This window comes from Coloeus monedula, assembly GCF_965178545.1.
Source record: "Coloeus monedula genome assembly, chromosome: W".
Lineage (NCBI taxonomy): Eukaryota > Metazoa > Chordata > Aves > Passeriformes > Corvidae > Coloeus > Coloeus monedula.
In genome coordinates this window covers 12,655,471-12,671,736 of record NC_138821.1, presented here as the reverse complement: position 1 = coordinate 12,671,736, position 16,266 = coordinate 12,655,471, and the positions used below count along the sequence as shown (strand labels likewise).

Below are 16,266 nucleotides of genomic sequence, written 5' to 3'. Positions count from 1 at the left end.
TGCATGACCTTTCAAATTAAGAATGAGGAAAAGTGATCTGTAGCATAAATTCAGCCTACACTTTGTCAAGAAGTCAAAAACTAGAAGTGTCTATCCAATTAGATGTGATTGATGGAGAGGGGGTAGAATTGATACATCTGAACAGAAAAAGCAAACACAGTTGTCAGCTGATTCTAAAGGAGAAAAATAACATTTCCCAGCTTATCAGAAAGGAGAAGGAAACATTCATGATTCTTAGATTCTCTTTGCTCTGAATGTCTTCTTAGAATTATTGTAAGTTAAAACTTTTTTTAGTTTTTAAATAAAATTAGAAATATTAATAAAACTGGGAATAACAAGATTGCTCTTAATGACTCAAGCTATAGTATTAAGCCCTATATCTTGTGTTAAAACATGATAGATTTATGAATACTGTAAGATAAAATTTATACAAATATACAGTTATATACTAAACTTCTCAGATATATACTAAGCATGCTTCATAACTGTGGCAGAAGTCTTAGTTCAGAAATGTAGTGTTTAAAAAATGTAATGCAGCTTAATGCATACTTTTTTTTGTTTTTCTTACATGTAGCTCTTTTATCCTTTCCCCCACCCCCCAAGCATTAACTTCTGAGGTCTAGTACATACATGAGAATCTTTATATCCATTAAAATAAACAAGCAACTATATGGGTCAAGCTTTCCCTCCGTACATATTTCAAAAGAAAATCTGACCAAACTGTATCCTAAACCCTGCAAAATAAGGATATAAACAGAAATAAAAAGTAGAAGGAAAGATTTCTGCATGCTAGAGAACAGCAAAATTGTATTAAACATGTTAGAATAAGAAATGCTAGTTTATATATATATATATATATATTTAAACTTTTGTTTAAAATTACTATTATGTTAACCATAGTCCATTGTGATAAAAATATTAGGAAGACATCTGGTCTTGCTTTTAAAATGTCTATTTTTTCCATCAAAAAATTTACATCAAAACCTTCAAAGTTGGCAGTTTTTACACAAAACGTTGTGTAGGTAACAGTTGGTTCATGGATTCTCAATTTTTTCAATGAAAATTTCTTATTTTTCTATTGGATAAACACCTCTTGTCTGAAAAGTATATTAGTATATCTGATTTTGCACAGAAAACAAACAGTACTAAGTTTTTCACCTTGTAAATATCACAGAGTCATTCTAGCTCCCTACTCTGCATGTCATCTATTTAGAATGCTGGGGATTTGGAAATTTATTTTACTGAAATCTTTGCACACCTGAATTGATTTAGGGGATGAACAAAGATCTTCAAAACTACTTTATATAGATACTGTTGGGATGGAATAAATAAAGCAGATCCACACTATTTTCATTAGTATCCAGTGAAAGGACAAAAGGCAACGGGCACAAATTGTACTGCAGGAAATTCCACTTAAACATAAGAAAATCCTGGGTTTTTTTTACTCTAGGGGTGGTTGAACACTGAAACAGTTTGCCCAGTAAGTTTGTGGAGTCTCCACCTTTAGACAAATTCAAAACCCAACTGTACATGGGCGTGGGCAACCTGCTCTAGCTGACACAGCTTTGTGCTGCGGGTGTGTGTGTGTGGACTAGACAATTGCCAGAGGTGTCTTTCAACTAAATGACATTTTCTGTTTTTCAGTTTGTGCCCATTGCTCATTGTCCTGTTACTGGGCACTGCTGAGAAGAGTCTGGCTTTGTCTTTACTCCCTCCCATCAGGTATTTATACACATTGATAAGATCCCTGTGTTGCAGTAGTAGTACTGATCACCCACGCCTGTGACTGGTATGGATTCCATTGACCTGGACCCCAAATTATAGATTTGCGTTCTGTCTTGACCTTGGACCTGTCTTGCCCCTAGGGACCTACCCAATGATCAATGGACTGTGTCTGACCCTGGTTGTCCTCACCAGACCTGAGTCTGATTTGTGGACTGACTTCCTGGCTGGACCTTGGACCTGTGTCATCACCACAAATTTGTCTGATGATCTGGACTCTCGGTTAAATTTGACTACCATCTCCAGATCTGCCTTGCTCACTTCACTTGGATACTGCAGGACTAGGCCCAGGCTGGTGAGGTCCCTGCTGTGTATACCATGGTACTCAACTCCCAGTTCCCCATTCCTTAGGGAGAAGCCAGCCCTTGCTGCTCCCTGACAGGAAGACAGTTTTGAAAGCCTTGCTAAAGTCAATATAGACATAATCCACTGCTCTTTCTTCATCCATGGAGCCATTCACCTCATTGTAGAAAACTATTGGGTTGGTCAAGCATGATTTCCCCTTTGTAAATACATGCTGACAACTCTCAGTAATCTTCTTGTCCTTCATAGGCTTTCCTAACACCATCCCTGCACACTCAGACAGTCTATATATAGAGAGAGTCTATAGACAGACTCTATATTCCTCCTAGGTTCCCTGACCTTGCTTCCACCTCTTGTATACTTTCTTTATACGTTTGAGCTTTGTCAGGAGCTCCTTGTTCATCCATGCAGGCCTCCTTCCACCTTTGCTTGACTTCCTGCATGTTGGGATGGACCATTCTTTAACTTTGAGAAGGTGATCCTTGAAAAATAAACCAGCTCTTCTGGACCCCTTTGCCCTGTAGGACTGTCTCCCATGGGATTATTCCAAGCAGAGCCCAGAAGAGGCCCAAGTCTTCTCTGCTCAAGTTCGGGGGTTTGATGCAACAGTTCTTGTCAGGAGGAGGAGGAGATCAACACAAAGCTGAACCTAATCACAAGTTCTTCTATCATTTTTTATGTGTGCTGAATAAAGAGATGAAAATGAACAGCAGAATTTGAAATTCAAAGCTCCTATTACTTTTTTTTCCATCTTGTGAGAAAATAACCCAAGACCACCAAGAAGTGTCTGTTCTGAAGAACTGAATAATATTTTACTTTTTTAATAAATTTTTCAAATTTATGAGTTTTTAGGTATGTCTGTCTACTGATATCAGACTCCAGCAACATCAACTGCTGAACTGACAAACTTCTCTTTTTCCCAAGGGAAGTTAAAAAATTTCCATTAGAGATTCAACTTTGCCACATAAATGCAGACAGGTAAGGTTCTAAGAACTAGAAATATGAAAAAGTAGTTTCATATAACACTATACCTCTGTTTCTGCTGCATGGGTTGCTGTCTCATAGCCATATATTGCATGTCCTCTTGTAGACGATTAAGGGGAGAATCTGGTTTGACACGAATCCCATAATAATGGTATTTAGAGTTCCCCCTTCATGAAAGAACAAAAATAACATTGTTTCTTTTGTATATACATCACACGTTAACATTTGCGTTGACTGGAAAACAGTACATAAAAGTTAGGCTTGTCTTTCCTCTCACTCTGGTATAAAACTGATATAACTCCACCAGCTTCTGAAAATCAGTTCACTTAAACTATATTTTCCAGCACTTTACTGTTGGGCTTCATTTAAATAGAATAAGGTAAATAAAAAACCAACTAAATTACTTATGCAGTCATGGTGAATAAAACAATTCCATAAATGGGATATGCTTGTGAGTGAGGGTTTGTGAATGTTCCACTAATCAGTCCTGGTCAACTGGAATGAAAGAACAGAATTGGGCTATCTGTGTTCATGTTTATGAGAGTGTCTATATGGGTGCTGGTAAAGGCATTTCCCTGTGTTAGCTTCTGTGGTTAGCTGTGTTAGTGTCATGTGTGCATTTTTCTGCATCTTTAGAATACATGTTCAGTCTCACTATTATCTGGACCTGCAAATGGAAACAGCAGTAGCTGCATCCATTGGACTGAGATGGAAGATATCTGGGTCATAAGAGTACACAGAATCTGGCTATAGCAGACCAGGAGTCCCCTGAGTCCTGAAGTCTGCTGGATTTGGCAACTCCCTTAACAGAAAAGTTTTAAATATTTTTATTTGCTTAATTCCTTGCTTGTTTTTAATATATGAGCTTCATGTTCACGATTATTATTGGTATTTTTCTAACTTTAAATTAAACTTTAATTAAACTTTAAGATTTTATTAACGCAAACCTGGTTCCCAGTCTTCTGGTCCGTAATCCCATGAAGATTGACCGTATGAGTTTTCCAAAGGAGGCAGCATTGACTGGATCTAACTTGTGCTCCTGACAATGACGTAAGTAATGGTTGTAAAGGGTACTTCTGGGGAGACTCACTCCTTCTGCAGTTTCATAGTTGTCTAAAAGCCATTGGAGCTATGTCAAATATGAAAGAGTGAACATATGTAAATTCAGTATTACTCTACTGAAAACCCCCACTTAATTGTACAACACAGAACTCTGATATTTTTTAGACCACTCTTAAGGCCTGTTTAATACAGTGACTTTGTTCTTCAAGCAAATATAATCTCTTTAAATTTCTTTCAATGCTAGATATGCCATGATGCCTTAGTTTCGGAATTTTTTTTTAGGTTTACAAGGAAATAACAAGACTTATGGCACCTGTGAGCCCAGATAGCTCCACTTCTAAAAATATTTCAGATTCAGTACCATTCATTAACATTTTATGAAATTATTTGTGCTTTGGAGAAAAATTGCTGGAACTCCAAGGAAATAAAATAACCAATGTAATTTATATTAATTGCATGAAAAAAACCTAATAGAACTAAGTTAATAAATTTTAAAATCTGGAATGATATACTATTTCTCTTCACATGGAATTAAAAATATACAAATGAAAAAAACCCAGTACTACATTCAACTTAACAGGGTTTATTGTCTTCCAAATACAAAGAAGAAACTATCAAATATAAGGTAAAAAGCAATCTAGAGGACATGAAAAATAACTTGTATAGCTATAAAGCATCATGGGTCCAATCCCTTTCTGTTGTAGACTCTTTGCTTTTGACTTCTAAGAGGAAGAGAATTAACATTATTTTTTTTTCCTTTGTAATTTATTTCAGAATTTTGGTGAATAATTTTGGAAACATTTAGGCAAACAGTTTCTAATACATCGCTGTACCTTTATATAGGACAAATAGTAACTAACATAGATCCACAGAATATTCTGAGTTGGAAGGGACCCATGAGGATCAAGTCCAACTCTTAAGTAAATGACCCATACAGGGATTGAACCCACAACCTTGGTGTTATTGGCACCATGCTCTAACCAACTGAGCAAATCTCAGGGTCATTCACACAAAACTCAAGTAAAATGGTCATTTTAATGACAATTACCAGTATAAGAGAACAAAAAAATAAAATGGAAATATTTTTATAGTTTTTATTTATCAGCACTCCTGACTAATGGGGGAGGTCGCACTTGACTAGAAGTTAGCAAACCTATAAGGAGGGCCAGAAGGAGGATCCAGGGAACTACAGGCCTATCAGTCTGACTTCAGTGCCAGGGAACGTTATGGAGCAGATCATCTTGAGTGCCATTACATGATATGTACAGGACACCCAGGGGATCAGGCCCAGTCAGCATTGGTTTAGGAAAGGCAGGTTCTGCTTGACTAACTTGGTGTCCTTCTATGACAAGGTGACGCACTTAGCGGATGAGGGAAAGGCTGTGGATGTTGTTTACCTGAACCTTAGTAAGGGTTTTGACAGTGTCTCCCAGTGCATTCCCCTGAAGAAGCTGGCTGCTCATGGCTTGGACAGGCATACTGTTTGCTGGGTAAAAAACTGGATGGATGGCTGGGCCAAAAGAGTGGTGGTGAATGGAATTACATCCATTTGGTGGCTGGCCACAAGTGGTGTTCCCCAGGGCTCAGTATTGGGGCCAGTTCTGATTAATATCTTTATCAATGATCTGGACAAGGGGATTGAGTGTACCCTCAGTAAGTTTGCAGATGACATCAAGTTGGGTAGGCGTGTTAATCTGCTGGAGGGTAGGAAGGCTCTACAGAGCTTGTATGAGGTTCAACAAGGCGAAGTGCATGGTCCTGCACTTGGGTCACAACAACCCCATGCAGCACTACAGGCTTGGGTAAGAGTGGCTGGAAAACTGCTGGTCAGAAAAGGATCTGTGTGTGCTGGTTGACAGCTGACTGAACATAAGCCAGCGTGTGCCCAGGTGGCCAAAAAGGCTGATGGCATCCTGGCTTGTATCAGCAATAATGTGGCCAGCAGGGCTAGGGAAGTGATTGCCCCCCTGTACTCGGCAGCTGTGAGGCCGAACCTCAAATCCTGTGTTCAGTTTTGGGCCACTCATTACAAGAAAGACACTGAGGTGCTAGAGCATGTCCAAAGAAGAGCAATGAAGAGCACAAGTCCTATGAGGAGCAGCTGAGGAAACTGGGGTTGTTTAGCCTGGAGAAAAGGAGGCTTAGAGGGGACCATATCACACTCTCTACAACTACCTAAAAGGAGCTTGTAGTGATGTAGATGTCAGTCTCTTAAGTAACAAGAAATAGGACAAGAGTAAATGGAAATATAGGAAAATTTTCTTCAATGAAAGGGTTGTCAAGCATTGGAACAGGCTGCCCAGTGAAGTGGTTGAGTCACCAGCCCTGGAGGTGTTTAAAAGACATGTAGCTATGGCACTTAGGGACATGGTTTAGTGGTAGACTTGGCAGTGTTATCAGTTGGACTTGATCTTAAAGGTCTTTTCCAACCTAAATGATCCTATGATTCTATATTTAACTTATGTGGTTTCAGATTTTTGGGGATACTATCATTTTATTTAGCTTGCACCTTCCTTCCCCCATGGTTTCATAACCTTGGAATTTCCCTTTAATTTCCACTTGAATAATTTCCAAATTTTGTTTTCATCTTGTATTTACTAATTACTTAAGCAAGTAATTATACCAAAATTAATTAGAATGAACATCCAAATTTTCCAGGTTCACAAATCTTACAGAAAGTCTGGACTTAGTTTGAGCATCCAATAAATCCCCAAACCATGGATTTGGTTTTGGCATTTGGAACAAAGTTTTATTCCATTATGCTGGACCCTCACACAGTTGTTTAAGCCATTTCACTTTAGTCCACCAAAGCAATTAATATGACCGAGATATGTGTTTAAAGTACAGTAAAATATATAATTATGTGACATTGAATATGCTACTGTGCAGGGCTACTTACTAATAGATCACTGAACAAAATGTGTTCTAGTAATGTTCCATATAACTTGTCATTTACAGAACAAGAATATCAATATTTTAGTGTCCATTACTCTTGAAATATGTTTCCACTCTGACCCTTCTTTATTGCAGAACTATTAGTAAAAATTAGATTATAATGAATATATTGGACATACAGTTCTGTTTAAGTCAGTTGTAAGCAATTTACTGAACACAATACATGAAAAATGAAAAAAAAATTAGGAAAACATTTACTCGAGACCTTTCAAAGACCATCTGCATGTTTACTTTCTTACAGAAAACATCACTAGAACTATCATGCTTAGGTTTCTAAACAAGAGCTCTGTGTAAAGATGTAAGAGAAGCATAATCTAGCTGTGTGCAAGATGGATGTAGATAATGTTGCACTTTAAATAAACATTAAAAAGTGCAGTTCATCATCCTTATATCAACTTTTTAGGTATAAATGCAGTCTTAACATTCACAATTTTTTATTAACTTGAGCATTTACAATTCTGAAACAAAGCCTAGGAAAAAATATTATAACTTTTTACCTTTACATGAGTGTATTATCAAAACCATTTCATTATATCTTAATTATATCCTTCAAACTTACAATTTAAGCTATACTAATTAGTTTATGGAATATGAGCAATTTGTTTTGCCTCACAAAGAAAAAAATTATTAACAAAACCCCCGAATTATTTCCAATTTAACTTCTAAATATAGTATTAGACTTTTTTTCCAGATTAATTATAATTTATTAGGGTTAATTTCAGTGCATTTTACTAATTATCTGTATTTGACAGATATTCTTTCAACCACAGCTTGGCATTAGCCAACAATGGGAAGGCAAAACCCAAGATAAGTACCAAGTAAGGATATTTGCTCCAGGGTGAAGATATTTCAATAAAAAAATGCTGACATGATTATTTGGCAAGTTACAGCCTTCAAAGAAGAATGCCAATAGCTGAATGCCATGTAAAAAGTAAATAATCTGCAGACATGATAACATTATTGCAAACAACCTTAAACACATTTTTGTATTTGAAAAAATCTAATTCTAAAATTGAAATGTCTACACTTTGATTTTTGACTTGTTGATTTATAATATTAACAACATTGGAATGGTATTAAATGGTTTATGCAGAATGGGTAAATTGACTACAACTTCAATGAAATGCCAATATTTAAAAATCATTAAATTATAAATTATTTAATCACATACAGAAAGAAATCAGGAAAGGAAATAAAGGAAAATTTAAAAAAATCATTAAAATAAACAGGTATTAATTAAGGCAGCAAAATGCGAGCTTAAGGAAGAAGATAGGACTAAAACCATATTTACTGTCCTTGAGTCATAATTCAATAAAAGTTTCTAAAAAAGGGAAAATATCCAGTAAGTTTGATCTGGGTTTGATTAATTTCTTCCAAAATGACTGAGGCTAGGAAAGAACATTTATTACAGCAAGATGCCTGCAGGTCTTTTTTCCCCACAGAATCCACAATAGATCCCTCTATTTGTCTTTCAGTAGTTTTTAAAATACCTCAAAACAGTTAAGAAACATCAGGATAAGACTACCATAACAGACAGATACAAATCTCATTATTAGAAAGATATTTTCATAAAATAATAGAATAGTTTGGGTTGGAAGGGACTTTTAAAGGTCATCTAGTCTAATTCCCCTTCAACGATTAGGGACATTTTCAACTGGATCAGGTTGCAAAGAACCCCATCCAACCTGACTTTGAACACTTCCAGGGATGGGGCAGCCACAACTTCTCTGTGCAACCTGATTGTTCCAATGTCTCATCACCCTCATTGTAAAGAACTTCTTTCCTTATGTTCAATTTACATCTATCCTCTTCCAGTTTAAAACCATTGCTCCTTTTGCTGTCACTACAGGCCCTGGTAAAAAGTCTCTCTACATCTTTCTCATAAGCCCCCTTTAAGTACTGAAAGGCTGCAATAAGGTCTCCATGGAACCTCCAGGCTGAAAAACCTCAAGTCTCTCTGTCTTTCTTCATAGGAGAAGTGTTCCAGCCCTCTAATCATTTTTGTGGCCCTACTTAGACCCACTCTATCCCACTATCTAAGCCATTGATGAAGATATTAAATGGCAATGGTCCTAGTACAGGCTCTTGAGGGACACAATTCATTTCTGATCCTCGTTTGGACACTGAGCTGTTTGCTGTAATGCTTTGGATGCAGCCATCCAGCCAGTTTCTTATCCATCTAAGAGTCCACCCATCAAACCCATATATCTCAAATTTAGCAGCAGGAATGGTGTGGGGGGCTGTATCGAAGGCCTTACAGATGTCTAGATAGGTGACATCCATACCTCTCCCTTTGTCCACCAAATCAGTTGCTCCATTGTACAAGGCCACTAGATTAGTTAGGCATGATTTGTCCTTGCTGAAGCCACATTGACTGTCTCTAATAACCTCCCCGTGTTCCATATGTTTCCTCCTCTTCCAGGAGGATCTGTTCCATGATCTTTTAACTAGTGCATTACACAGGAAATAGGGGAATACGGTTTTCCGATGTAGAAAAGCTTGTCCTTTAATTCTTATTGTTTTCATTATGAAGATTCTGGATTTCTTTGTCAGATTCAAGGCAGATTTAGCAATTCTTTGTATATCTAAGTTTTAATACATATGTTTGGCATTTTGCAAAAAAATTTATCACTCATTTAATTATGATGCTAAAATAATTTTAACATGTTTCTAGGTTGGAAACATTTACTTTTAAAACATCCAAAATTATCTAAATCTCTTTCTTCACATTTCAAACAGAATTCAATTTCCTTCATCTAATTTTAACATTTTCTAAGAAAACTAAATTCTCTTCCAAGAAATTGTACTGGCTCCTGCTGTCTTTTTCTCCCATGATGATAAATTTATACAAAAAAATTTTGCTTTTCACCTCCATATTACCACACTCTTGGGGGGGGAGATGTCAACAAATCAAAATAAGTGTATAGACTCTATCCAATATACTCATACATTCATATCACAATCAATATTTACTTTTCTGTGGTAAAGAAATACAAGAATCTGAAAAAATATGTAATTTTATGTTTGTTAGTAAGGCTTAGAAGCAAAAGGGATGCAGTATGTATATAAATTTAGCAGCAATTAAAAATACAAAACTATTTATACCAGCTGAAGAAAAAACATTTTGTTTGCACAACATTTCAAGAAAGACTAGCACTATTTAAAAACAAACTGAAGATTAAATTTTGAGCCTTACTCCTTTACCTAAAAGTTATATTTGGAACCATCTTTTTATGCAAAACTCTTCAGCCTTTTATTACGGAAAATTCCTAACTACAGGATTTGCAAAGACAGAACAAAGCAAAAGGCAGAAGAAGAAAATATATTAGACACTAACAGATTGTTTTCATTTTTAAATCTCATGAGATGGATCTGCAGAATTGTTATAATAAACTTATTCAGAATAATAGAAATATCTGAAAAGAAATCTAAAGTATATTTTTTATTCAAAATGTGTGCACTGCTTCTTTCCCCCTTTACCTGCTCTTAAAGTATTATTTGAGGTACACAAATTATAGAGAATTATTTTTAAATGTCAAACACAGACTACCTAAGGGTTATTTGGTTATTTTTACATTTACATTGGGACCTGCAAAATAGACAAATATGTTAAGCTGCCTTAACACAATACAGAACCTAGAAAAGAAATGCACTCTACAGTGTATCATGACACTTAGCCTGACAAAATTTAGTGACATAAGATGTAGATTACAAGCAACTAAAATGGAAAAATTACAAGCAAAAAATAGCAATAAATTAAAACAAACATTTAGAGGCAGGCTAAGCATGCAGAACAAGATAGAGATTAGCTTTCATGAAAGAAGAGACAACTTACATGGCTGTTGAGAAGAGAGCTTCTGTGAGTAGAAAGACCATCAGACTTTTGAAGTGTCTCAATCGCCATTTCAATCTGATAATAGATGTCATTAGAAAATGACTCAAGACAGTATAAAAGACTAATCAGAAAAATTTTGATAGATTGCTTTAAGTTCAACAGAAATATCTAGTTTGGTCACAGCTAAGGGATATTTTCTACTTAAAGGCCTCATCCTGAAGTCCTCATGAAGGCAAACCTCCTAGTGAAGTCAGGGAGGCATTTTGCTTGCGTATATACTGCAGGATCCCACTTTCAAAGTCCAATTTACCTTCCTCCCTATTCATGAAATAAGAGAAGTGGATTTACTAGTAAGCTACATTGCAAACAGTAAAAATTACTGAACAATCAGTGTTTTGAATAAAAGAAAAAAAATCCCAGAATAAAATCCTAAGAAGGCCTCAATGTTTCTTCCTCTAAGTATTTGAGAAAGAACTGTGCACACTTTGAGTGTGAATAAGAAATAAAATTTCTGCTGTCTGCAACCATGAAGTAAAATCTCAATCATTCAGTAGGTTTTCTGTCATTAGCTTCAATGTACAGGATATCACCCCCTACAGCCTGTTAGAGCATTCTTTGAATATCCAGAGCTCTCAAAGTAAACAAAAATTGGAGGCTTACACAGACAGCAAGATTCATCATTAAAAGGAAATAAAAAATCAGATGAGTTCAAAATAATACTTTTAAATGAAAAAGTATTATAAGCCACTAATTATACAGTAGTATTACTCCTAATACAAATGAGTAGACAACCATATCCATTCCTATTCTTCCCTTCCATATTAATACATCTTATTAATTCAATAATGACAACAATAAAAATAAAGTTACAATCTAACTGTAGTTTAGATGCAGAGCTAGAATAGCAAAAACATTGAAAGTCATTGAGACAATGGGATGTACAGTAAAAAAAGGCACATAATGAGCCACATTAAATGGAAAAAACAGAAAAGCAATGGAAAAGCATCTGTACATTTAAAACCACTTATATCCACTGTTGACAGTTTTTAAATAAATCTTCCCTACCCTTCTTTATTATACTATTATCCAAAGAGTTAATACTGGCAAATTGCATTACTAAAATGACTTCACTCAATATACAGCACAAAACTGAAAAATATTTCAGATTATATTTCACTTAGTGCATAAATAAAATGTGCTTTCCCCTTTTTATAAACTAATCAAATAGTATTCTTACTGTAGGAATTCTCAATGAAAAAGAAAGTCTTTCTTACAACTGCTTACTATTAGAAATATAAGCCTTTTGATAAAAGCATACTAGGATCTGATGAGTATGCAAGAAATATTGCAAAAATAATGTTTGAACACAGATTTTTTTCTTGCTTCAGTAGAAAATACTATTAGGTCAAACTATTCAATCAGACAGAAAAGGTCAAATTTAAAAGGATACTCTATGTTAAAAATTAAAAGGTTAAGATTTCATCATAATAAGATCAACTCACTATATAGTACAACCGTAGACTCTCCCATTTTAACATGATATTATAACATGATGCATAATTTAAATCATAATTCTGAATCTCACTCCACTCTTTGACAATACCTTCTCTACAGCAGTACTACAGGGCTGAAGTCCTGCCTCCTGCTGGCTCATTCAAGCTATTACACTACCCTCTCGCTTCACTGAGACTAGTTTTTGTGACCTGTTCAAAGAACTAATTTTTTAAAACCATAAATTATGAATATATATATATATAATCATAGAATTATAGAATGGTTTGGGTTGGAAGGGACCTTAAGAATCATCCAGTTCCAACCCCTCCACCATGGGCAGGGACACATTCCACTAGACCAGGCTGCTGAGACTTCCATTCAACCTGGCCTTAAATGCTTCCAGGAATGGGGTATCCACAACTTCTCTGGGAGACCTGTGCCAAGGCCTCACCACTCTCACAGTAAAGAATTCTTCTTAATATCTAATCTAAACCTACTCTCTTTCAGTTTGAAGCCATTCCCCCTTGTCCTGGCACTACATGCTCTTGTAAAAAGTCCCTCTCAAGCTTTCTTGTTGGTTCCCTTCAGGTACTGAAAGGCCACAATAACGTCTCCCCAAAGCCACCTCTTCTCCAGGCTGAACAACTCCCAACTCTCTCATCCTTTCTTCAGAGGAGAGGTGCTTCAGCCCTCTGATCGTCTTGGTGGCCTCCAGGGGGGGTCTCACCAGAGTGGAGTAAAGGAGCAGAATCACCTCCCTTACCCTGCTGACCATGCTGCTTCTATTGAAGCCCAGGATATCATTGGCTTTCTGGGCTGCAAGCACACGTTCCCAGGATATCATTGGCTTTCTGGGCTGCAAGCACACGTTCCCACCTCATGTCCAGCTTCATCCACCAGCACTTGCAAGTCCTTCTCAGCAGGGCTGCTCTCGATCAGTTCATCCCCCAGTCTATATTATCACCTGGGTTTTCCCCTACCCAGGTGCAGCACCTTGCACTTGTCCTTGTTAAATCTTATGTGGTTCTCATGGGCCCAGAATTCGAGCTTGTCTGGGTCCCTCTGGATGTCATCCCATCCTTCAGGTGTGTCAACTGCACCACTCAGCTTGATGTTGTCGGCATACTCATGGCCACAGATCCATAGATTTTAAAGCCAGAGATCTTAATGATTACTATGATCAGCTTGTCTTATTTTTTTGAATAATGTAGGTCAAGAAATGTTTGCCTCTAAAATTCGCCCTTAATTATTTCATTAATCTCATGAAGTATTAGTGAACTAGAGCAGGTCTTCCAGAAAGACTTTTGATCTATATTTGAAATTATAAGTATTCATCATATTCTAGTGTAACTTGTTCCAATAATAATTCTTTTCATTATTAAACATTTTGTGCAGTATTCCTTGTCTAAATTTTGATGCGTTGCCTTTTGAGCTTTACCTGTGTTATGGGTTCGGTTTTTTCAGTGAATTTTCTCCCATTTGTTACCTGAAAAGGGGGACACTGAGAGGAAAGGGCGGTTGACGCCCGGGGAGAATGAATGATGGGCAATTAAGATACAAAAGAACTGGCCAACGACCCTTGCATTCCACTGAAAGCTTCCAGGGAGGGAGGGCGGGGATTGGGCATTGGCTTGCTGAGGAGGGAACCAGCTGGCTGGGCTAAGAGCAGGGCTGTGCGGGCAGTTTTTGGTGCTGGACCCTTGCTGCTGGGGAATTCTCCTTGCCCCCCATGGGTGAGGCTTGCAGGAGCTGCCGGTTGACAGGGACTTTTCAGCATTCGCCATTGCCAGGAAGACCCATACCGTCTGCGTGGGTGCTTCAGGGGTAAACCGGACCCCCTCACACAACTCCTCCCTCTCTCCAGAGCTGCTGGTTTGACTGGAACCTCGGCTGCTGCCATCGCCAGGATACCATATCGTGCATGTGAGAACCTGGGGAAAACCAAACTCTTTACCCCCTCCTCCACCTTCTCTCTCTCTCCGAGGCCACCATTACCCCCTGGGGAGGCTCAGGGCTCACATCGGCCTGCCCTCTGAAGCCACCTGAGCCAACAGCGCCCTCTGAAGCCACGGGGGAGTTACTGCAGCCTCACTGCCTTTACATGAGCCAACAGCGCCCCCTGCCGGTTGTGGTCGTAACTACACCAAAGCGGAAGTCGCTTAACAGGCAGGAAAAGGCTGTAATTGGGTTTTCTTTTGTTGTTGTTGCTGTTGCTGTTGTTGTTGTTTGTTTTGTCTTGTTATATAAATATAGTTTAGTAAAGAACTGTTATTCCTTTTCCCATATCTTTGCCTGGATGCCCTGTAATTTCAGTCATAATAATAGGAGGGAGAGGGTCATCTTTCCATTCCAGGGGTGTTCCTGCCTTCCTTGGCAGACATCTGTCTTTTAAACCAGGACAACCTGCTACTGAAATATCTCTTTACCATCAGGTAACTTTTTCCCATGCAGGGACCTAACCATAGACAAAGCAGCTCTTAACCTTCTCTAGCATGTAGTTAATAACTTAACTTGAAGGCAGATTTTCTAGACAATGAATCATTTGTCTGGCTCATTTTGAAAACTTTCAGCTACTTCTGGGTTCTCTCTCATTACAATTTATTTTATTTTTAAAAATCCCAAGCTTCTGATAGGCTTGAGTCCTCAAGCTTTCAAAATGTTCTATGTGAAACCGGCCCCTGCATGTTGGGGAAGTAACAGAAACTTTAATGGCAAGTTATTCACATGCAGAATTTGTTCCTTCAATCTTTTAAGTTCAAAGTTAGGACCAGGAACTTAGGTTTTGGTTCTGGAAAAAGATGAGCATGAACTTAAATTCACCTTCATTCATAGTGTTTTTAATCATATATCCCAAATTAAATAGTGGTTATCCCAAATAGTGTTTGTTAATTTTTTTAATTGTAGCCTTAACATTTTGGGAAAAATTACAAAAATAAGTTGAACATTTGAAATTATATTATGCACATATAGTTGAAATTATATTATGCACAGATAGAGATTAATTAATTACATTCCTTACATTTCTAAGGACAATCAATCAGAAGTTGCAGGCCTATTTACAACTGGAATGCTAATTGACAAAAAAATCACACACCCATCTGTTTGAATGTGTGATCGGTCATACATTTCTTCTTACTGAAAAACCAATTCTATATTGAAAGACATTTAATAAAATGTTTTGACTGATAACTGAAAGAAGTTATCATTTCCGCAGCAGCCCCAACCAAAGCATGTTAAACATATCTGCATTACTAATTACTGATACATATAATTATGAGTGTACATATTAATATAAACATGGATGGGGAAATTACGGCATGATAATAATGGGAATTGTGATTTTAGACTTCTACGTCAGTTCACTCAGTTTGCCTTCTAAAATGCTAATTTATTATCTGCTGTAGTCATTAATGGTTAAGAAGGGTAGAACATTTCTGTGGATAATAAATTCAAAACTGTGATTATTATATGTCAACTAAATCCTACAATGTTCAGCCTTTATGTAATCTTATTAACCATTATTTTTAAAGTCTTTTTGTCCATTAACATTTTATCAGATGAATATATACATTAACATCTCAGATGTCTCTATAGTATATACATAGAAAAACACTTTAAAATACCCAATTCACATTGAAAAACTTCCTTCCTAAAAGTCAATGGCAAGGAAAACTTGCTTTCATCATGATTCAAGTATTTGACACAAAAGTTGTTCTGAGGAAGTCAGGACATAAGGAAAAAGAAATTTAAGCTCTAAGTTACTGAAATTAACATGGACATCCTCTAATTCATTATCTATATTTGTTTGCCTTTCTAAACCCCTCTTCACTGACAGTAAAACAGACTACTTT

The 16,266-nt window shown here is 36.8% G+C and overlaps 1 protein-coding gene across 2 annotated transcripts in view; it reads right to left on the bottom strand.

Annotated features, from left to right (window-relative positions):
• Window positions 1–16,266, bottom strand: part of LOC309584625 (transcription factor RFX3-like) — a gene marked incomplete at both ends in the record, with an annotated part of 143,194 nt that overhangs the window by 56,297 nt on the left and 70,631 nt on the right. For both annotated transcript variants that reach the window (XM_082300757.1, XM_082300756.1), the window contains 3 exons: window positions 3,117–3,236; window positions 4,017–4,198; window positions 10,922–10,996. In XM_082300757.1, the coding sequence (XP_082156883.1) occupies window positions 3,117–3,236; window positions 4,017–4,198; window positions 10,922–10,996 (377 nt within the window). The remainder of the gene's footprint in view (window positions 1–3,116; window positions 3,237–4,016; window positions 4,199–10,921; window positions 10,997–16,266) is intronic.